Genomic DNA, 24,688 nt, shown 5'->3' with positions numbered 1-24,688 from the left:
TGATGTCTTCTTGTGGTTGTGGTGTGTCGGTCAGTCTGACTCAGAGTAGTGGATGCCAGTGGCCTTTTCATCCCAGCTGTCCATCACAAGTCCCACAGTAGCCCTTTCAGAACCCCCCCCCTCCAGCCACCTCTTGGGTCCTAGTGGCAGGGAATGAAAGGCAAACTGAGAGCTTAAATGGGTCTGCAATGTTACACCACAACAAGGCCCACAACCACCCTGCCACCCCTCACACCGTCTCGGGTCTTTGAAGAAGATATTTATAAACCATTAGTGTGGCAGCAGGGCGAGGGTTGGCCGTTTTATCTCCCAGATCTGTCATGGGCTACCATGCACGAGGCGAGCTGTGCTGACAGAGTGACAGAGTGAGGGCTGTTAGGGCCACTGCTACACAAGTCCAGGGTCGAACGTTGGCGGCTAAGGCCCCCTGACTGCCTCGCCACTTCACTGCCTGTGGGACATGGGGAGGGTTTAATGCACTGAGACTGTAATTAAGAAGTTGGGTGATCTGATTTCAGACTTCATTCAACTGAGCTCACATCAGAGAGGAATTATAAGATGAGGCTAATAATCTGTATACAGCATCAGATACTCAAATGCCTCCCAAGTTCATCACGAGAGAGGTGTATGGTGAGGATGTGGATCCATCTGGAGAGTGAACTTTTTTTTTCTTTTTAAGTGTTTATAAGTGTCCGCTTACAGTCTGTTTTTAATTGAATAGTTTTTGGAAACATTTATTCTCTGTATGTTAAATGTGAGTCTACAGCCAGCAGCCAGTAAGCTTAGCTCAAAGCCTGGAAACAGCCATCCTGACTCTGCCAACATCATAGCCCAAGTGATACAGGCCTTTTGAGGCCAATATCAAAAATAATATTTGGAAGTTATAAATGTCTGATAGTAAAAACACACTGGCCAATAGTGGTAGTAATTTGTTAATGTATGATGATTGAGTCCGATCCCTTAGATTTGTTGCTTTTAAAAAAATAAAATAAAATTCAACCAAGATACAGACTAAGTTGGACATTTTACAGCTCTTGGACAAACTGTAATAGACACGGTTTCTAAATGACCTCAAAACTAATTCTGCATTTCTGTACAGCAATTTCTTGATACTTATTGGTTGGAGATATACATCAATACTGATTTATCAGCCTGGCCGATTTATTGGTGCAAGTTCAAAGGCAAACCAAAGCGTTAAAACGACAAATCACTTTTTTACGATGGGTTATATACTGCACTATTTCTTGGTCGAGTACAGTCTTGGCTGGTTGCCTGCCAACTGCTCAGAGCCAAGAAACTCTCCAAATGAGATATAACGTTTTAAATAGTGAGTTTTAGAGATGCCCTGTTGGCGGATTTTGTTGGCTTCGGACAGAGTCTGACTAGCTGTTTCCCCCTCTCTCCATTCTTGACTTCAGCTTTCACCAGGAACTCGAAGGTTGAATCTTGTGCCCCTGTATAAAATCAAGGCACTGTGAGAATCATCCGTTTCCACAGTCAGAGGTATTCCCAAAGCCCAGGTATAGATTTTATAGTGAAGTAAAATCCAATCCATCGAACTTATTTTCAGGTCACTAATCGATATGAATCAGCAGACTTCTTTTGATGAATTGAACCATTTATTTTGAGGAAAAAGCACTTTGAATTTTACTGCTTTTTCAAACCCGGAATTACATTTTAGGGCAACACAAACAAGGTGCAAAAAGTCTTGACATATTATTATCTTATAAACTTTATATAGTGAACTTGTTAGCAAATTGTTGGCTACAGTTATGGAGAGACATAATATTATATACACTAATATTCACCCTCTTTTAGGCCTGTTTTTCTATTCAATTCAAATGTATTTATAGAGCACATTTAAAAAACAGCAAACAGCTGGCCAAAGCGCTCTACAAGACCAAGAAAAATATACAGTCATCACAGAAAATCAAACATAGAGCCCCTGCATTCAGCCTTCATACACTGCCAATCAGCTCAGCTGCTGGACTCGCCCGGCAGACCGGCACAGAGCCAGCACGCACGGAGAGAAGGGTGGCTGCAGAGGCCAAGACTAACTGTGAAACCAGGGAGGATGACCGGGTCTCCGGTACAGCGAGACTGGAGGACCGTAGATGGGAAATATGCTTAGCCTGGGTAACTGCTATGGAAATGAAGCTTTCAAGCAGCTGATCCGTTTTTTGGAGCTCTGACTTACTGTACTGGAGTTTACAGTCCGCACACACACAGCCATTATAGCTGAGATCAATCCAGGGTACCGCTCAAAACAAAAGACACTAGTGAGCTAGTTTCGTTACGACCATCCAACAATCACATCACTGATCTTATTTTCTGTGTTGCAGAGCTATTGTATAACTCACAAAACACAATTAATTATTCACTTAAAATAAGGTAAAAGTAATCCCACGATTGCTGAGAGTGGCGTTCCCAGACGTGTGCACCTGCGCTTATCCTTAACAACTAAAATCTACATCTGATTATTAAAATCCTTTATCCAGTTAAAAGATATGGTTAAAACGACCAAGATCTAAAAGTGTATCATAGATATACTGGATTAAGATGGATAGAAAGTCAAATCATGTCAGAGCCTCTGACAGGGAGACAATATCGCCGACTGGTCTTCACCAACTCCTGAGGGAAATATCTGGCCACTAAATCTGCAGAAATATCTGGCTTTCTGTTTTGGCAAAACTTAAAAACATGTTGTTTCAAATACTGTTTATCTTATAAATTTAAATTGAGAGCAGATTCTTTAAGATTTTATTATAATCAATCAGTCTTTTTTGAATTTACTACAACCTAGGAGGACGGATTTAATCAGCAGTGAAGCACATGTTCACCTCACCTTACATCTCAACCTCTATCTTTACCTTAAGCGCAGAAATGAGGTGATTAATAATTAACATCACCTGCTGCACAAGCCATTACATAGGCTAAATCAATATTTCAAAAAAAAATCCTAATTATAGCATGCCATTTTAACATGAATGTATAATTCACTGCACATATCCGATAGAGCAGGAACAGGTATAGGTAAAGAGGGAATAAAAGTCTATTATTTGGTGAAAACGTAAGACTACTAAGGCTGGTAAGACTAGCCTTGTAAAACATACTACCTCTGTAAAGTTAGAAATGCTGTGGTCAAGGCGAGTATTTAAATCTTTAAAGAGACAGAGATGCAGAGGAGCTGAGCTCAGGTGGTTGTAGTGATGGTTGTACCCTCTGACCCTCTTCCCCACTGTACATTATATCAAACAGGCTGTTATACACAGATTGACCCAGCTGACCGCTTCATGCATGCCCTCACATGTCCACCTACAGTACAGCTGAGGGACCTGACCAAAGGTGAGAGTGACAACTTGCAGCCTATAGAGACCACAGGAAATAACTTGCCCCATCATGTCTCCCACCTGAGTCCCGACTGCTGCTCTGCTCTCCTGTTCAGTGCACACATTAAAGGGTCAGTTCATCCAAATCTCAAACTTTAGGCTATCTATCTATCTATCTATCTATCTATCTATCTATCTATCTATCTATCTACTGTATCTTCCTACCTACGTATCTATTATGATATGCGATTTTATTACTCTGGAGAGACAAATATCTATTCTACCAGGAAATGTGCATTTACACATACTGTGCAGCACCTTTGCAAGTGATGTCTCATTGTGTTGCAGCAAAAGTTGAGACAGGTTCAGCTGTTTTGTCAGACGACCTTGGCAGCGATGGGTACTTTTAGAAAAAGTCCCAATTGCTCTGAATAATCCACAGACTTCTGTGGCTGGTTATCATTGTTCCCAAATATAACTACTGAAAGGAAGGTCTGTGTATTATCCAGAGTAACTTTCACAGATGAATTTTCAATTCAATCTTCAAAGTTTGTAATTTGGGTGGAAATGACCCTATAACAGTTGCCTTACTTTGTCCCTATTAGCCTCACATTAAGCACGCGCTGCTGGTTACCTACTTCAGGAAAACAACCTGTAGCTAAAATTGCATCTGTACTGTTACATAATGAAAAAAGGTGACATGAAGAGAGCAGCCAATGGTACACCCCAAAAAATCCACGAATGAGGGTATTACGTTAACAACATTAGAACCACATGAACTGCTGCTGTCAAGTCTGTGTATCTACAAAAACATAAAAGATGTTATATGGTCAACATATTTAAACTCACAGAAATGTGTATTTCTTTGAACCACAACACAGGAGACAGTGTTACGCTGCACATAAAACCAGTGGCTCAGTCCATCAGCCCTGCAGAGTGGAGAAACAGTTCTTACTGTCCAGCACAGTTACAGCCAGCAGTGTTCATGTGTGACATTTTACTGCTGAGTAAAATGTCTTGTAGTCATCTGTTTGGCACACTTGCAAATCACAGGCGTGATTAATGTGGCGCAGTGATTTGTACAGGTAATTTCGCTCTTGCTTTACTTCCTCACTGTGCATTACTGTGTTAATGTGACACACTTTATTGATCCCTGTAGGGAAATTTTCTTTTCACAGCAAGGTCTAAGTGCAGGGTCAGTAACAGGAGAGCGGCCCTGCAGCTGGTAAAGATTCAGTGTCGTGTTGAAGGATGTTTGCTGTCACAGGGGCTTAAACTCGTGGCCTGTGGTTGAAGGGCGGTCACCACAGCCAAACGCTGCCTGCTGTTACAATATCAGCATTATTTCAATAGAACTAAAAGCAGATGTGCGGTACAGTAATTTCGCTGGATTTATGCAAAAGTAAACATACCTGCTATGAAATACACAACATACTGATTTACAGAAATCTGAACCACCTTCATGTAAAAATTAATATTTTACACAACCTGGGTTATTGTCATATATTTGGCCATCATTGCCTTCAGGTATTATACCGCTTTCTGCACCAAACTCATTGTGGTGATCTGGTGAGACAGCACCATCAGTAAAAACACCAGTAAAAGTGCAGTGAAAAGTAAATGTCAAAGTAAAAATAGGTCAGTCAAATCTCCAACAGGACGAGGACGATAAGCTGTTGTAAACAAACCCCAACTTGTACCACACTCATATCAAAGACAAAACAAATTATTAGATTTTACACTGACTCGTGGTTGAGTTTTGATCTTTCAAGCTAAAGATTAGGTTTTGGTTTCACTTCAGATCAGGGTTTTCTGCATTGCCATTTAGTTGTTACGACACATTGGGCCTTTTCTTTCCCCTACCTTTACTCCTCATCTTCGGTAGCTAGGTGCAACAGTAACAGGAGCAAAGCACAGGCAAACTGAGAGGTCAAGGGGGTTATGATGATGATGATGATGATTGGCTTTGCATACTTGATGATGTAATCCAGTGTTTTTTATTGACTCTAGAGCTGAAATAATAATTTGATTAATTGCCTATCTAATGACAGAAAACCATTTTGACAATTGATCGCTTTTTTCAGTGATGATCTGTTGGATTTTTTTTGTCTTGTGTGAATTTCTGTATTTCTTGGTTTTGGATTTTTAACAAGACAAAACTAACAATTTGAAGATGACACCATGAGCTTTAGGAATTCGCATTTTTTTTCATTACTTTCTGATATTCTGCTGACCAAATGATCAATCGATTAACTGAGAAAATCATCACCAGACTAATAGATAATGAAAATAATCATTAGTTGAAGCCCTGACACACAATAGCAAACATTCTGTTTGTTGGACTCTGTTGCTGATATCATCACGTTCACAGGTCTGGGGAATTAGGTTTGCAGGATGAGTCAATGAGGGAAGGATGGACTGAGTGATTAAGTTTAAAAAAGCTGAAAAAGGTTTTATTTTGCAACCACTGACAGACTCCCTGCAAAATAACAAATACATTCATAAACACAATAAAGAGAAACTGGTGCACCATGATGGATAACATCATTCTGCTGTTATACCGGCTGTCTTGCACATCGCATTTCAAAGTAAATGAAATGAAATGGTTCCCAGTCTACACACAGTCAAAGAGAAAAAGAGATGCCACACAACAGAGAGACTGAGTCGATGCATGCTTGCATTCTACGCACACAATTAAGAGCAGCAGTAATTTAAGAGAGGTGAGAGGACTGTAATCAACATGGATTATATCAGAGAGTAAAAGGATTCGATGGCTCCCACACCCTGACATGATAGATTAAGTGAGAGAGGCTTTTAAGGCCTCTCGAGGGTCCGCTTGTGGATGCATTATAAACCGTGCTTTTGTCAAAGTGCTCCCCTTCAGAGTTTGGATTAGATGGAGAACAGTTGCTCCCTTGAGACTGACCGTGTGGTGTCTCTGTGTAATGGTCGAAGACATATGAAAGAGATGTATTCTGGTGTTTGTGTAATCCTCTTGAGCCACTTTACTTTTCTCTTCTACAGTAAGTTGATAGATAAAAACCAGCTGGCTTAATGAGGGCAGATTAGCCAAGTGGTATTTACCCCAAGATGTGGACCAAAAAGAAATTAGTATATGCTTCAATCTAGGGCTGCAACTAATTATCAGTTTCATTATCAATTAATCTGATGATTATTTTCTTGATTAAAAGTTTTTAGGTCTTCATTATACTCTGGACATAACACAAAACTGGAAAGCCTCTCACACTACTACTACAATAAACTTACAAAGGATTACTGTTTACTTACATTTCATTGTTAGAGATAACAAATTTCACCGAAACCATGTTTTATTTTCAGAATCAAGGCAAATCAATTAGACCACATGCTTACACAGAATATATTAATACTGAAAACTAAGCACAAGAAGCTTCTGTCACTCTAAACCTGACTTAATACAGGGACGTAGTGATGTTAACTAATAACTCAGCAGCTTTGTTTTTTGCTTCATTAATGTTTGTAAACAACAGTACAACTGATCAAGAAGGCCGAGAGGCTCTAATATGATTTAGAAACAGGAAAGAAAGAAGTACTAGTTTATTCATAATGCTAAATAAGCTAATTAAGGCTCCTCCTATATTGGGACAGTGGATACGTCGTCCGCTATTCCCCACACCACTACGCATTCAAGAAAAAGCTTCTTTATCAAAGCAGCTTTATAAACTAAAATAAAGTAAAACAAAATAAAAAACTTATTGCATAACTGATACAGAGTTTAAACTGGGAAGCTCAGTGATCACAGTATTTTCATGTTGTTGAATGTGGCTTATGCTCCACAATAGAGTGCCTTCTCTAAATCTCTGGTTTTGTTCAGGTCTTTGTAGACAGTTTGTAGCAAAAGGGTTAAGCTTTTAATTCTGCCACAGTTCAACAGAGCATTGATTAGTTTGGATGGATGGGGTTTGTTGTGGAGGAGGTGATTATAGATGGTGATGAACGGAGCATCTGGATGCAACAGAAAATAAAGAATTCAATGTTATTTTTATGCATCTTTCAATGTTATATGTATATTTGCGCTGTGAGGTGTTTCTGGATATGAATGTAGGTAACCTGAGTGTCTTCTGCTCTGGCAATTAAAGCCAGGCACACAGAGATCTTACAGACACATTTGTGCAGTGACTGAATGGCGCCTGTTGCCCCTTTAACCTGTGCAGCCTCACACCCACTCTCTGCTCTGAGACCCCTCTACCCAGTCATGTCATGTCTATCTGCAGCGGCCTCACAGATAAACGATCACTGTTTCTTAGGCCGGGTCACTAAGCTGCCTCTCTAATCTTATTATCAGCCCAAGCTGGCTTTAGCAGGGAGGGAGACGGGATAGACAAAAGTCGTACACAAGAAGACATCATAACATGACCACTGTCCTTTGACTCAGGAGACAATCGCATTATAGTAGAAAGACAAACCTGCTAGTGAGCATGGAGGGACTGTTTCAGGACGAGAGGCTGGTAAATAAAGATTTTATTCACTGATGCTATGCTGTACACAGATAATCTCCTTTTTCAAAAGATAAAGAAAAATGCATAGCGTTTAATATTTCCACTATAATACTGGATCATGTGTCTCGTTATTTATTTATTTTTATTTATTTTTTACACAAAAGCGTGAAGAGCTTTTGCGTAAATGGTCAGAGACTTTGAGATGGTGCACTTCCACCAACTCCAACATTTAAACTGATATTCATATGAGACCATACAATCACTAATTTGGCATGTAAAAAAATGGATCCAATGATCTGTTGTTTATCGAGCCATTCGAAATAATTTGAAATTTATCCAGCTCATATCATCTGTGATTCACATTTCAGGTGTTGCGCAACGTGTAAAAATGCTGCCAACAACCCATTTATTCTGGACACAATAATGTCCTTCTGACCACAAACACTTTGGTGTTAAATTAGATGTGAGACATGCAGCAGCTTTCATTCTTGGGCTACGTGTCGCAAAACACTAACTAGGTTAAAAATAAATAAATAAATAAATGAATGAATGAATGAATGGATGGATGAATGAATGAATGCCTTCCTAACCTTTGTTTTAGAGCCTTTTCAAAGAAAACTGTCTTCCTGGAAGCAGAGCAAGGTCCTGAGGGCACAAACCATTGTCCAGGCCTTCAGCTAAACCAATTAGGTCTAAGTGCTGCTGCTGTCCCCTCACCCCACCCAACCCAAGGAAGCATAAAGACACCTGTGACTGAGTAGACGTGTTCACATTTACTTTCCAAAAGAAAATATATACTTGGAGTGCAGAGCAAACATTACCTTGTCTCCCATTTTAAACAGAACTTCATTAGATTTGACTTGGATGATGGGGTGTGTTTGTGCTTCGCAAGCATTTTTCCACTTGAACTGAACATCACTAATGAAACATATCTACATGGTCTGTAATGATCTTTTCTTATTTTTTGCTCATAGAAGGTGGAGTAATTACACAGCTGAAGAGACTAACTCAGGGTTGATGCAGGGTAATAATTACTTGGGCCTTGATGTTTAATGCCATCAGATATTAATAAAAAGATCGTGACACTTAAAGTGACTATGAAATTGGATAGTGTAGTAAGTGCAGAAAAAATAGTATAATTGCTGCTAAAAATACTGTTGGTGGTGTCAGTGTTTCCTGTTTGTGACGTGAAAACACGAACTTTAAGAATGTCACTGATCACTGTCTGTTGTTCAAAATGAACAGACAGCAATATTCGTCACCATTTCACCAACACTGATATATCTGTCAACATTAGCTTGTTGCTGCTGTACTGGTAACGGTGTATATGTTAACTGATGAGTTACAATAGAAAGCAGTACAGAAATGTGTTAATGTTAAAAAAATAATTACTATCGGTGGATATATGTTATCTGATTCTTTAGCAACAAATATCAATATCAGTCCCAAAAATCCAGTATCAGTGGAGCTATAGTAACCACATACTTCTAAGTTTGTTCTCAGAACAACTCAGACGTTGGTCACACAGGTATGCAAAACAACAGGAAACTTCATCTTAAATGCAATGCTTTCAGAGCTTCAATGACTGGTCAATTAACTGATTAATCAATCAACAGAAAACTAATCAGGAATTATTTTGATAACTAAATAATCTGTGCAATCAACTGTTCAATTGAATAATTCCTGCCACACTTTGGGAGTGAAAAATGATGACATGAATAAAACTATAAGACTAATATAGTAAATAAAAATGCTCTCTTGGTATGGCAGGGAAAGTTGTGTGTGCTTTAATATTGCAACTCTATTTCTGTGACTGCAGCAGACACACTAATGTTCTCATTTCAAATCAGTAAGGACATACGAGTGCACTGATTAGAAGATCTAAATGCACGACGGTCATCTCCACTGCAGGATTTTACTGAAAACTCCTACAGGATCTCTGTCAATACTTTGTTCTTCTTCTGGGTAATTAGTTTCAGTGAGAAAGAGAATAGATGAATAATGAAATAAAGTCTCAAATGCTACAAAACCAGGAAATGTTTTAGCCTGAATCACTGATTGATCACAAACTGCATATGACTTGCTACAGTATGAAAATGGAGCACTGGGATTTTTAAGGATATAAAGAGCTATTTTTCACCTCAACACTGAACATAAAAGTATATCTGTGATAAAGTTCACGTGGAGCAATTTTATTCTTACAAGCTCTTAAAAGCAGCTGTTAATCTCTGCTTTGTTTTTTCTAAATAAAGTAAATCTGAAGGTGACGCCGTTAACTGCTCAAAGCCAAACATCTAAAAATACAAAATGAAGTGTAAAAGCTACACTTTCATCTTCCTTAGTCTGCAGGAAACTGTCAGAACGGCAACAGTACTTACAATTACCTTAACAGCTGTAGTGTACAAAAATTACAAAAATCAAATGTATATCACACTGTACCATTACAATTGTGGGTGCTTCATGTCATGTCGGACAATTCTCTCACTTGCTACAAGAATCATCTAAAGACATCTAAATAATAGCTGGCTAATGGGAAATCTTAATGGAATTTATCAGGAAGAATTTGGCTTTAGTTATCTCGTGTCTCGAGGTTCACAGTTTAACGAGCAATTATCATTTCTTTCCAAAATGTTAAAACTAGATGTGTGTCCTGAGAGGAGAGACATGTTAGAAAATGGAAATAGAAAATATCTTGTGTGCAGAGCGTTGGCAAACACATCTGGAATCTGAAGCAATGACAGGATGAATATAAGAGTCTATAAAACGCATTACTCTAGCTGCTATACACAGCAAATCATTTCTCCTGTGTCTCACAAGTTTCAGGACAAATTCTACATTTTAGTGGCAGACTTGATACCAGAGAAAGTTGATGACTTCACCTTCCCATCTGAAATGAAGCATATTTGATGTCTGAGCTTTGCCAGTAAAGGTGCCACGGCTGCTGTGCTTATCAGGTCTGAGCAGGTTTCTCAGAAGCAGCAGATCAATTTAGAGGACCAACCAACCTCGGGTTGGAAATAGAAATAAGAAAATTCCCCTACTAAAAAAAACTATGTCAGGTGAGACTCTCTCTATAGAGTCTAATATATGTAACTTAATGCATGACTGCCTGCTGCCACTTTCCCCACAGAGATACAGGAAGAGGTCTTGATAAAGCTGTTCATTCTTCTTGGAAACATGTGAGCTAATTTAATTTCAGCTGAGCTAAATTTTATATCGTTAAAAAAAGCTATTTTCAACACACACATGACTATTTAAGAGAGGCCATATAACTGATGATTCAAACAGCTTTGCCACCCAGTTTTTGTGTTAGCTAATTGTCTGTTCTGTCCTAGAAGAAACACTGTTAAGATACAAGAATTTTCTCCTGAACTTGCTGGTGTGCAGAGGAAGAAAATACTGATGTTTTCCTGCAATATGAATCTCACCTGGACAGGCATACAGTCTTTGCAGGAGGCTAACATTAGTGATGATGCTGAGGAGAAATTTCTCTTATCAAACCTCTCTGGTCATACTAATGACATCTGGTGAGGCTTGGACAGGAGTGTCACTTCAAGTGATGCTAAGGTCATTACTCTGCCTGCCTTCAATTCTCAGTCATCCCAAAGAGCCAATTATTCCAGGGTTTGACAGATCACAGAGATTATAAAATACTGTTTGGTCTCGTATTCTGCTTGGTAGGTTGTTTCTATTTTGAGCGCCAACACCCCGGGGTATTAATTCTAATGGCAATTGCCTCGCCACCACCAGAGGGACCAAACAGAATGAAAATTTGATCCACAAACTAAATTGATGTTACAGCTGCAATAAACACTCGAGGGCTGGAAAACTAAGCGAGGGGATTTATGGAAACAACAATGGCCACTTCAGGAGGATTTATTATTACACGGTGAGCAGATACGGCAAAACACAGAGTATCATGACCTTAGCATTATAATCTGACTTTTTTTTCAAAAATTAGTTCGCCATGTAGCAATATTCTTTGACAGGCTATTTTGTTTAGGCTTTTTGTTTTAGCTTTAACCATTAATGGCTGTAAAATTTGAAAGAATTGGATCCAGCTCCAGTCATTCTTTAACGTTGTTCTGTGAGGTTCTACTTGCAAAGAACCAATCAGTGCTCAGAGTGAACACAGGCGGACCAGTCAAATTCCACCTCTTTACCAGGTCACCTCATTGCACTGCAACTGAGATGAAAGGAACTGAAAAAAATAAATCAATGTCACTCAATATTCAAAAGGGGCTGTAACTGATATTTTACAAAACAATCCATCAAGTGACAATGTAAATAAAAAAATATACCAATGTGAAAGCGGTTGCTAATGGTGATGAACAGAGAATTATCACCTGAATCTGAAACTTTCAGCTCATTAATTACAGTTTGGGTTCACTCTTGTTCACCCTCAGTGATGTTTTCAGACGTAAGCTGTCTTCATCAAAAAAGCTCTTAAAACAAGGCGCCTCCGTGGCTCACCTGGTAGAGTGCATATACCACATAGGCTTAGTCCAAACTGCAGCGGCCATGGCTTCTGGTCCAAACCGTGGCCCCTTTACTGCATGTCATCCCCTCTCTCTCTCCCTGCCTTTCCTGTCACTCTCTCCCAATAAAGGCAAAAATGCCAAAAATAAATAAATAAATAAATAAAAACCTCTAAAATCCCACTGTACATGACCTGCTCAGCACTAAACAGAAGACACACACAGTTAGAGTCCAGGTGGCGGTTACATTCACCAGGTGGCCAGATTTGATCAAAATTATTTTGAATGACACTTGTACAATTGATGACTAAGATGAAAGTAATTTTTTTATTTAGCTTCTCAAGTATTTAACACCTAGCTACCATTCTAGACGGCTAGCTTTACAATTTTAAATTACACAGCTCATCCTACTGTTTGTTAGCAAGAAATTAATTTTACTATTAGCACCTTCAGGTGCTGTGGCTACAAGAGATGACTGACTTCAACAAAAGGACAAAAAGCAAAAGAGAAACAAGACAAAGAGTCCACAGCCATGCTAGCAGCTCTGTGAGGCTGTACTTAGGCACGGCCCTGCTATGAGCTAAATGCTGACGTCAGAATTCTAACATGATGTATGTTATATGTATGGGGCTCCAAGTTATCACAATTCACTTAATCTTTTGAGCACCATGCATGTCAGTAATTTCATCTAAAGCCATCCAAAAAGTCGTGATTACATTGGTTTCATCCTCTGGCCACCATGAACATCTGTCCATTTCATAATGATCCATACAATAGTTGTTGAGATATTTCAGTCTGGACAGAAGCTGTGCACCAACTAACAATGCCTGTAAAGCCAAGCCACTAGCATGGATAAAAACATAGTAGGATTTGATATTTATTTGGTATTTAGGAGAACTATGCTGTACATCAGTTCTGCTATATTAGATATGTAGCCTTGTAAAACATTTAAAAACCATTCAGACCACAGGTAACATCTTATAATTCCATTGTAAATATTAAGGAAGGTTCTCAGTAGACTAAAGTAAAATAAAAAGGCAAGCTTTCCTTGGAGAGTGCATGACATGAGAGGGAGTAACATTACAGAGGCACGGTGTAATGCAGTTTTAATCTGTGAGGAGGAATAACTGCAGCCCGTGCCGTTGAGTTGCCTCGCCACGGCAGGATTGACCTGAGGGACCTTCTTTAGCCTCACATAACCACGCCTGAAGCCCGTGAGGCCAGGTTACACCTCAAACCAGATGACAGCATTAATCTGGCCACAACAACCCTCCCCTCCATCTGGCGAGACAGTCGAGCAACAGGAGAAAGGAGCAAAGATGCCTCTCACTCCTCAATGAATACTAATCTCTCATCTCTACTCTGAGAGAAGCCATCCTGCTTCCGAACACGCCAATTCTGTCCTTTTACACATAAAAATGCACCAGTTTCACACGGCTATCATCTACCATTTTGAAACTAACCAATTACCAATACAGCTTGACATAAAACCCATCCAACCCTATGACACCACAATAAAAAAAAAAAAGTCCCATCTCCTGTTATTTTACTATACCTGCCAACCAGGACTATAATCTTATAGCGTCTTAGTGGAAAACTCATCTGCAGCGAACCAACAGCCTATTTCCTACCTGCACTACAACGTCAAAAGAATAAAAGGTGTTTTTTTTCTGTCTTTACAGATGAGCAGTTTTCACGCCTTTTACCCATGAAAATCAATCTTAGTCTTTGGAGAAAAGCAAACATTTTAAAATGCTGATGAAACAGGTTTTTTTTTTTACAGTCACATTGCTTTAAAAAAAAAAAAAGAAAAAAAAAGAGCCTATGTCTTAGTGTAACAACATCTTACAATTACTGTTCTCATGCTGCTTCTCCGCTAGAGGAACTGAGTATTTGTGTTGAACTGCAGAATCTGCCTGAAAATTAATTTCAGCAGGTTAACAGGTTCTCGAGCCATGAACAGCAGCATTAATAGGATTTCTCTGTCTCAAAACTCAACATAAATGCCTCGTGGCAAATCGCTGCAGACGGTAGTTAGTTAGCCTTGCATTGTGCATGTGTGTGTTTGCATGCATGCTCTCTTGAAGTTCACACATCTGTTTCTACCCAGAGCAAAGGTCTCATTTAAAGAGGGAATGGACCTCATTAGTGTGTGCCATTTTCTCAGGGTGCACCTGGTCTAAATCATCACGACCCTCGCCCACGCCTGGGGTTTAAATGACACACGCCTCCGAGATGCATCATTTACGGGCTACGATCAGCAGGGAAACCAGTGGCTCGCACAAACTCAACACACCTCCTTTGGATGCGTTTCCCTTTGCGGAACGTCTATGATTTAGATGCTGAGAAGATGTTGTCGCCAAGGTGAGACTAAAGAGCAAAGCGGCCATCTGATTGGCACAGTGGGAAGATTGAGGTGTCCTCATCTCTCAGGTGGCAAAACCGGACTGGTCACCACATCATTAGTCTCATGAAGATGGAACACAGATGGAGAGGTGACGGAGAGGGGGCAACACACCTGTCAGGCTGCACTACCACTTGCTCAGTCAGCCTGGGCTTCATTATGATTCACTGCACTGAATATTTAAGTTTAATTATACGACAACCTGCATTTGACTCAGTCACAATCTGTAGGTAAGTTTACAGATGGATTTGATTAACTAACCAAACTGAAAACACAGTGAGTGCATTTAAACAAAGCCTTTGTGGTGGTCCGATAGTGAGCAGTGGGAGTTAATGAGCTGACAGGCTGATGGTTATTGGGGTAGTTGTGGTTGCAGCTAACCTGGCATCAGCCTTAATGATTCAGCCTGAGAGGATCCATCTCTTGTGATTCTGTGACGACACGTTACCTTTGAGCTGGGAGATAAACGTTTTAAAACATGAGAAGCATCATTTCCAGTTGTGACTATATCAAATATAATATTTTTTCTTAACATAATAATTGTTTAATTTTCAGTGTTGTTGAAAATAAAATGTTCTTCAAAAAACTGAGGGTTTTCTCAGTTTAATTTCAGACAACAGGATCATGTGCTGTGTCTTTTCACTTCTACGTCCAATTCTCTTTCTTCTTTGATCTGTTCTGTTTTATATGTTTTTAAAATCTGAATTGAAGTGTGACATGCCACTTGTTTTCAAATAGAGAAAGGAACAACCATTCAATATAATGGTGTATGGAAAAACCAGCACATTTGGATGGGCTGTTTCTGTTTCAACCGGCACAGCTTTTCTAGCCGTTACGGCACTGGTAACATGACACAACACAGCCAACCGCTGTGACTCGAGAAATATGTAGTTATTTCTTATTACAGCCTTTATTTCCCCTAAAATGCTAAAAGAACATGTAGTTTATATAAACTACCAGTTTACCAGTATAATTCATGCACTTAATTTGAGTTGACCAGACATGAAGACATGGAGGTGGGAGGTAAATATGAGCTGTTGAATGTTTTGACTTGTTTTGTTTGTTTTATTCTTCTGTCTTATGTTTTGTCACCAGGTTTTTATTGGTCTTTGTATTTTGGATGTGATAAATACTGTATACGATTGTGAGCAGTCCTTTCGTCAAGTAATTTGAATAATTCAAGTGCACCATATGAGGGCTGGATTAGTACAATACACATGAGTATAGAAACCTAATTTCATATAAGTTTTTAAATGATTTCAGTTCCGCTGTTGGCTTCAGATGATGTGTACAAGCCATTACTGGCGCCCTATAGTGAAGCTTCCTCGCTAAGTAAGACAACACGACGTTACCCCTCCGAGCTGTTTCTGGTGAGCCTCTCATCCAAACTGAGAAGAGGGATTAAGGGTGAGAACTGGGGCAAAACCTTAAGTTGTTCATTTTGTGATCATCATGTTTTATTTGGGGGTTTAGCTGTGCAGAGAGGTTTGACTATTTTCCCTGCTCTACCATGAACTCTGGGATATCTATTATGAAAATGCAACAATGTTTTTTTTTTTTTTTTTTTCTTTTGCCTCCAGTCACCAAAACCAAGCAATCTCCATTTTCTTGTTTCAGCTGTATTCTGAGTGTCTTCAAGTGTGTGGTATGGTTTTCCTTTAGCTTAGTATTGTTAAACAACTGCTACCAGCACATCACTAGCGGGCAGGTGCTTATTTACCTGTGCACAGACACATATTCAAATATTCAAAACAGAAGTTCCAGATATTCATGCGATAAGCTTTTCCAATATGTTTGTAGTTTGTCAGTCTAAATACATAGAAAGTCTGTTAAAAAGGATGCACTCCCTGTTTCCTCAGGTGTCTGCAGCGACAACAGTCCAGGACATGGGTAGAAGGCAAACTCTGTGTCTCGTGGACCCTCACATCAACTAATTTCAAATACACCTCCAGTGAATTAATTGTTTAAAACTCATTTAACTCATATTGAGAAACATATCACCCACAATTGGTTAGACTGGTTTTTGATTAACTTGTTAACTCTCCTTCCCTCTTGTAGACTGTTGTTGCCTTTCAGTTTAAACAAAAAACATGAATAAACCAAAGAGCTTTCACAGTCATGGTTAGAGAAGTGAGCTGGAGATGTAAACACATGATGCCTCTTCTTCTATGAAGTATATAACATTATCTTCAGTCACAGTCGAAGTTATTGCTAAAACGGTTCCAAATCTTTCCTCACTGAGCAGCATAATGATGGGTGTTATTGGACTGTTAAAGTGTGCTGTGGATAGAAAGTCACTAATGCACTCAGTGTACCTCACATCAAAGCCAGCCATCCGGCAAGCAAAATGCTGATTAGTTTGTGAGTATAATGGTTAACATTGTGTGCCATGTTTTTCTTTTCTGATGCAGGAGAAACACGGCTGAAATATAATGATATTCCCAAAGCAAGCACAACCTGCAAACCTAGCCTGAAATATAACATAAACAGTGTTCACCAGACTAAATCTAACTGACTGCGTAAGACACTTTCACAGAGAATGCAATTCAACACCCTATTCACTGTCATGTGATGAAGACTGACGGGAAACACACAATAAGACCTACAATTATTTTTTAAGTGCATTAATTTATTGACATTTTTGTCAGTACCTCCCTGCTGTACATAATAATAATTACTTCTAATATAATGAATCAATTCATGTGCCCTAGAGTCACGTATAGATTACTGAACGGGGCCCCTATTGTCTCCGTGCCCTCGGCAAGAACCTCTGAATGAGGTGATATTTCTAGTTTGAAAGTCACAGAGCTCAGATTGTGAAGACAGGCAGGGGGTCAGTATCATAATCCATCCATGCCAGGACCCAGATAAGAGGAAAAGCTGATGGATGGATTAAACAATTAAAAAATGAATTATTTATTTTTTAATTGTTTAATCCATCCATCATTTTTTTCAAGTTTTCTCTAAAATGTTCTAGAAACTCCCTCGACACAGACAAAACTTATAGCTGATGTTCCCGTCTACGGCAAGCAAGAAAAAAAGGTCAGGACCTTTGCAAATGAAATTTAAGTTTTTAAACTACATGTTTTAATGTTTTGATTTTTAAAGTTTTCTAAGTCCTTTAAGGGAACCAAGACCTGCAGACCCCCCCGATGAGCCATTTTTTTTTACTAGTGTGGTGATGGGAAATACAGGAGGAAGAGAAAAGACTGTCCCCTCTATTGCAGCTTAATTCCAAGTTAAAATCTATGTGATTTTCTAAATGGCAACAATTGTGCCGCATTTTCATTAGCGACATCAGCTGCATCAAAACAAGCGCTCCTACTTTCTCCCTCAACAAATGACAACGTGGCGTTACACCACGTGACTCAGAGAAGCAGAAATGGTGGTGAGGAATAGATCAGGAATAGAGCCAACCTCACTGCGCTCCTACTGAAAAAACAGACAACAGATTCAGACAAGACGATTTCAAAATCACGAACAATGCGAGCAGTGTTTACAGTACTAACAGCCGCAGGGCAATACCACAAATTTATATAATCACCTTAAACGTCACCGCAAACTGCAATATGATGAAGCTATAAAGGTCAAGCAGAAAATCCAGTCCAAATCCAAAAGACACCAGTAACCTTATACAGTGCATCACCGTCACCATGCCCATCACGCTCCCATAGGCACAAGGAAGAGGTTGTGTAAGTAAGAGAAGACAAGAGACTGAAGTTGATTGCTTTTCATCCTCAGTGTCAGATTCATGAAGCTGATGCATTCAAGCGAATAACAAGGAGCATTTCCTATATGTTTTCCAAAGTTGATGTAAACAAGCAATAAAAAAAATTTGTGAGAATCATGATCTCAATTTTAAGCAAGAAAATTGTGAATCCCATTTTGCACAGAAACTGATGTAAAAATGTTTTGTTCACCTGCCTCAAAGTCACATTAGCTCAGTGAGCCGGCATGCAAAGCTCCAATCAACACCTGTCAACCTCCACTACTGTTAACTGTCACTGGAAAATCAACACAGATGACTTGATGTTGTGATGCATCGGTGTCAGTATGAAGTCAAACATGCAGCAGCTGTTGTGTGTAGGAACATAAAAAATTCCAAGCATCACTGTTATTGTGTGGCGAGCGTGAGCCAATTAATTTGACCTAGTTTTACATGAAAGAATCCTTTAGGTAGCTTTGGTTCTTTATTTCTTCTAATCAGAGTCACACTCTCTACGGGGGTCCTCAGAGTGTTCATGGTACACAGAGTGGACTGTGGGCAATTAGGAACACCCACACTAAGGTATGTGTCAGCCTAACAAATGCAGCCATATGTGAAACTGGTGGCAATTTACCAGTTTGAGCCAGAGGAGATAAATTCAGCTCAATGAGGTGACTCAGAAGACGTACAGCATCAGCAGCAGATTGTACTGGTGACAAGGAAGAATGATGACAACCACGTTTGCTTTTAATGTTTTTTTAGTTTATTAGGCTTCAGGAGCAGAGAAAACTCAAACACTTTTTCTAAGCGATGCTGGTAAATAATATGGATTAGAGCAGAAACAATTAGTCACTTCATTGATTAGTTGAACAATAGAAAAACAATAAGCAACAAAGGTATTTTGATAAATGATCAATTGTTTAAGTCATTTTAAAGCAAAGCAGAGATAAAATGGCTAATATAAGTTTATAGATGGGAAGATTTACTGCTTTTCTTCATCAAACATCACTGCAAATTGAATATCTTTGGGGTTTGAACTTTCAGTTGAACTAGAAAAAGACATCTGAAAATGTCACGTTAGGCTCTGGGAAGTTGTGATGGGTACCTTTCACAATATTTTGACATTTTACTCTGATTAATCAAAAGAAGTAAACAGCAGATTAATCAAACATAATCAAAATAATTGTTAGTTGCAGCCCTGATATGAATTTAGAAAACGAAATAAACTTCAGTTAATATGACAATTAGGTGTCAGTCCCCACATAACCAAGGCCGTGGAGTCACCCGCCAACTTGAGCCATAGGGAGTGGACAGGCTGCAGAGACACTTAATCCTACACACCTCAAATATACCTTATGGTATATTGTCCCATGAGACTGCCAGCGTTTCCATCCATTACATGCAACTGTTCACATAGCTCAGTTTCTTTTCACTTTGTTAGAGTCAGCCTCCTGTGCATGTCCAGGGTAACTACAGTACAGAGAATATAAACACCACGGCAAAAACATAGTAGTAGTTTAGTAACACTAATTTAGCTCATCATATTTAGCAAACAGTTGGACACAGGGAAAAAGTTCATTTAAAAGTATACAAACAAAAACATCTAATGTTGAACAAATAAATGACGTTCAAATACAGTTGCAGTAGCAAATGTCCATAAAGCTTATCAGTACTACGGTTCTGACCAATCAGGAAGCAGCAAGCTACTCCTTGGTACCCATCCCTACATGGCACAGGCAACTATTCAGTGAAATCTGTGCAAACCTCTTCCCCATTAAGGATAATGGGAAGCAACAACAAGGATATACAACAGCTCAATTTGCTTCCAATGATTAGGAATATGAATGTCTTGATTGACAGCAAGATAGACCAATTGTTTTGTGCACAAGCTTGACTTAAAACCCTGGCCGTTCTGCTATTTTATTAAGCACACTGTTACACAATTACTTTGCTAGCTAGAAGTACTTTGACTTTGACTTCCAGATATCTCCCTGATCTCTGAGACTCTTTATTGCCGTTCTCTGACTTTGCACGGATAGTTAATTCTCCTGCAGAACCCTGCTGGGAACGCTCGACCACAACCGTTTAATTTCTTGTTTAGTTAATCATGCGATACATTATCAGAATTACCCTAAGCTCTGTGAGTTATTCTATGAAAAGGGATATAGCTGGCTCACAAACATCAGCTTACACCAGAGCCAAGTGGCTCCCGTCTCATTATGAACCAGCCGTCTCCGAGCACAATCAACCAAGGACATGAAAATATTTTAATAGCCGGGCCAAAGAGAGAGGCGTTTTTACAGGAGGGGGGGTGGGGTGGTGAGGCTGGCACGCTAACCTGACTCCACGTTCAGATTACTTGGTGCCAAGTCACCTTGTCACTGTCCTCAAGCCAATTTGAGCAATCTGTTGGGCAGCGGTAATGTGTTACAGCATTGACATACGGCATGGTACTGTATCACTACAATGTGATTTACAGCTGTCAGTGGTAATAAAACTTTGTTCAGCATATGTCTCAGATCAGCAGAAATGAAAGGATCCCGGAAGCAGCTGAGTATTAAGAGATTTATTTTAACATTTGGTAGCCAATTAGCTACAGTATGGGTCTTCTCATGTAAAGCCAATGAGCTGCTGTGTTTCATTAATACAAGCCGAGTCCTCTTGGCTCATTTGAAGTCGTATCGGGCAGACGGGCACTACAGTTTAGCGCTGCCGTTTCTTGAACCACTAATTCTGAAGTTTCTGACAGGCAGGATTGGCTTTTGACAGGCTGCTTAGCGGCTGTCAGAAATATAAAAAGGAAATCCATCATGCAAATTAAGAAATCCATTCGATCATCTGAACAGGAAGCGGCTGTAGCTGCTTGTCAGTGAGCCGCAAACCGAGTTCATTCATTTGTTTCATTCCATTTAGCAGTTACACTAAATCAAAGGATGGCAGATGTAATGTCACACTACAGCGGTTTCCATGGAAAAGCCCATGAAAACAATAGTGGTCTATGCACCAAACTTGGTTTGGTGCATAGACCACTATGCCAAGTACCACTTCCACTGAAGATACCTCATGTATATAAATCCACCACCAACTACTACTGCTACTGCTACTGCTGCTGCTACTCCTCCTCAGGCCCAGCGCCAGAATAACTGAAGTGTTTTTTTTTTCCATAAAATAAGATTTAACCATGCAGTAGCCTCAGAAAGGATAATAACAACAGAATAAGGCTACTGTTTAAATTCAAAAAACAGATTTATTAATGAGCACATGAGCAAAATCACTCCGAAAACAGTTCTCTCTCTCTCTCTCTCTCTCTCTCTCTAATTAACTGTCCCTGTTGTTTCCCTCTCTGTCTGTGGATTACAACAATGGGGGGAAAGTTACAACCATTTAGAAACGAGCAGGCTAAGAAACTGAACTAAGCAATGTGCTCCGTCCATTTATCGATCTCCTCCGCTCCGTTTCAGTAATATGAACAGATACCTACACACACCTGTTACACACAACAAACATCTAACCTGTTTTTCTATAGATACTGTAGATCTATAGGCCCCTTGTACCACCACTACAACCACTACTACTATCAGATAACTTTGTCACGAAGTAACAGGGAGGCTCTGGCGTACCACCAGGTGGAGTCTCGTGTACCACCAGTAGTTTGCGTAGCAGTTTGGGAATCACTGTTCTAAGTAATTTCAGCATCCAAAAGTAAGCATCCTTTTCTTTGTCTTTTCCAAAGCTGCTCCTCAGTGAAACATGAGTTTGAACCAAACAAATCCTGACATAAAAGACGTGAGCTGTAACAATCTCTGATTTCCGCACTGGAGGAACGCCAACATCTGGTAAGAAATGATGCAGCAGCACCGCTAACAGCATCAAGATCGGCCAAGTCAGAAGAGCCTAAAGGCCTTTTTGGGTTAGAGCGTGAATGATGCAGAATATTTGTTCAAAAGAGAGGAAAATTGATTGTATTTAACACATCTTGTCAAAATTTTTGTGTGATTATGTAAAGTAGTAGCATCCAGCTGGAAAAAGACTCCCTCAGTTTTGGCTCCAAATAAAATGCTTACAGTCCAAACTTATAATTAAGAAATAAATATGACAAAAACTCTGTATATCCAATTACCATTCAACTAAAATCTATGCAAAACATTTAAATTGTAATATTTCAATACGGCACTTCACATTTGCGTTGTTATTTGGTTATCACTGAATTCATTGCCAACTACAGTACATGTATACAAGCCATATCAGTGAAAAGCCAATATTGGATGCAGGACTTTGAGAGTGTATCACCATCATATTTCCTAAGTGACTCTCATCCTAAATGTGACAGGTGGGATTTCTTGTCCAAAATGACATCCTGCTCTATCAGGTAGGCTCATGCTTTTATGCTATTTTTAACCTGACAAGGGACAATAACCATCTAAAAGAAAGCAAATGAAAAACATTTGACTTCCTTGAAACTCATTTCAAAGCATTCAACCATGCAACAACATTATGCCCTCTTAAGATGAAGAGTACTCTGCTGTGTGCTTAAAAGGGGACCTCTAGTATAAACACAGGCAGAGGCAGCCACTGTGGAATTCACAGCAATAAAAATTACATATTTCATGAATTGTCAGTGAGCTTGTTCCTGCATTTGAATTCAAAATTTTGCTTGAGGTTGGAAGAAAAAAGGGGCTGGGTGGGGGGTTCAAGACATATCTTTGGCCCCTGAGCAGGCTAATACCCTCTCATAACTGCTGATAAGTCTTCTGAGAATGGACGTGGGTGATGCATTTCAATGCATTTACCCTTGCTCACGATTTAAAGCAGTGTGGATCAAAAAACTGGTGTTAATGTAGCCTGAGTGAAAGGTCATACAGGAACAGGACATAGAGTATGTTCTTTACTGACTTAAATCATTACAATTAACCTTTAAACTCCGCACTGGCATAAGTTGATTATTATTATTATTATTATTATTATTATTATTAATAATAATAATAATAATAATAATAATAATAATAATTGTTTTGTTTTTTCGACTTTGTAATTGGTTCAAAAGTGGAGTTTGATGACAGGAAAAGCGTTTACGACAACTTTCAGAAGAAAGCATCAAACGTTTCCTCAAAAATGTCTTTTAAAACGTGTTTCACTCTCACTAATAATGACAAACTCCCACTGGACTGGCTTCACTCGCACGCGGCCACTTGCAGCAGCTTAATGAGCGTCGAGTGAATTAATTAGCTTACCTTGAAAAATCCATATTAACATCAGCACAGCTCGAAGTCTTGTCTTTAGCTTCATGGCGCAACATCCACCGGCTTCTCCAGCAGACAGGAGCTTCTTTAAAGTTGACACCAAACACTCGCTTCACTTCCCAAACTGCCGCTTAATTGTCTTCAGGTAGCAATTAACAGAAACCAGAAAGGCAGCGTCTGCAGATAAAGCTCCCTCTCCTCTTGCCATCCCGCCTACAAACAGCGGCTGACATCGCAGAGCGCGGCGGCGGCTCCGCTCGCCTTCACCTCACATACCGGTTTGAAAGTACAAAGCATTCAGCTTTTCTCTTTCTTTCATTTCATCTCCAGTCTGCTTTACTCCTGCTGCCCGGCTGTGCCTGAGAGAGAGTGTGTGTGTGTGTGTGTGTGTCGCTCCTTCGTGTCTTCCACACACAGTAAACTGAAGGAGCTTATTCACCTGCCTGAGCTGCTCGGTGACGCCCCCTGGCAACAAAACCTCAACTACAACTCTTCAATGAGCAAAGACCTGTCATTTATCAGAAGAGTAAACAGTTAGTAGCCTGCTACAATCATAGTATGTAGGTGTTAATAAGGAAGCCGTGGAGGAAGCGTACCAATGGAAAAGTACCAATGCTCCATTAAGACTAAGAGTCCTGCAATGAAATTGTTACTCAGTAAAAGTATGTAAGTAAAGGCAAGTATTGCCAAATCAAGAAAATACTTGAAGTATTGAAAGTACTCAATGCAGAAAAAGTTTTATACTACTATACTCTGTATCATTAGATTAGATAGATTGGTGGATAGATTAGATAGGTGGAGCAATTTTTTAAAACTATTTTATATAACGCTACAGCTAATTTATATTCTCACTGTGGATTAATCCCCTGATTATTTTAATCAATCGATTGTTTGGTTGGTAGGAAATCTCTCTCAGTTGTCCCAGAGCTCAAAGTGGTACCTTCTCAATGCTTATTCCAAACCTTATCAAAAAATAAATTAAGATTAAAATCAAGTATTAAGAAGCTGTAACCATGAAATGTTTGGCTTTTTGCAGGTAAAAATTCCTCAAAC

The 24,688-nt window shown here is 39.4% G+C and overlaps 1 protein-coding gene across 2 annotated transcripts in view; it reads right to left on the bottom strand.

The window, feature by feature from the left end:
• Positions 1-24,051, bottom strand: part of esamb (endothelial cell adhesion molecule b) — a 46,869-nt gene extending 22,818 nt beyond the window's left edge. Inside the window, exon 1 of one of the 2 annotated variants that reach the window (XM_056373688.1) lies at positions 23,627-24,051. In XM_056373688.1, the coding sequence (XP_056229663.1) occupies positions 23,627-23,681 (55 nt within the window). In that variant the 5' untranslated portion in view covers positions 23,682-24,051. The remainder of the gene's footprint in view (positions 1-23,626) is intronic. The other variant, XM_056373687.1, reaches the window with a different exon arrangement.
• Positions 24,052-24,688: the final 637 nt, after the last annotated feature.

Source organism: Seriola aureovittata, chromosome 4 (assembly GCF_021018895.1).
Source record: "Seriola aureovittata isolate HTS-2021-v1 ecotype China chromosome 4, ASM2101889v1, whole genome shotgun sequence".
NCBI lineage: Eukaryota > Metazoa > Chordata > Actinopteri > Carangiformes > Carangidae > Seriola > Seriola aureovittata.
The sequence above is the reverse complement of the archived record's forward strand: the minus strand, read 5'-3'. Positions and strand labels throughout refer to the sequence as shown.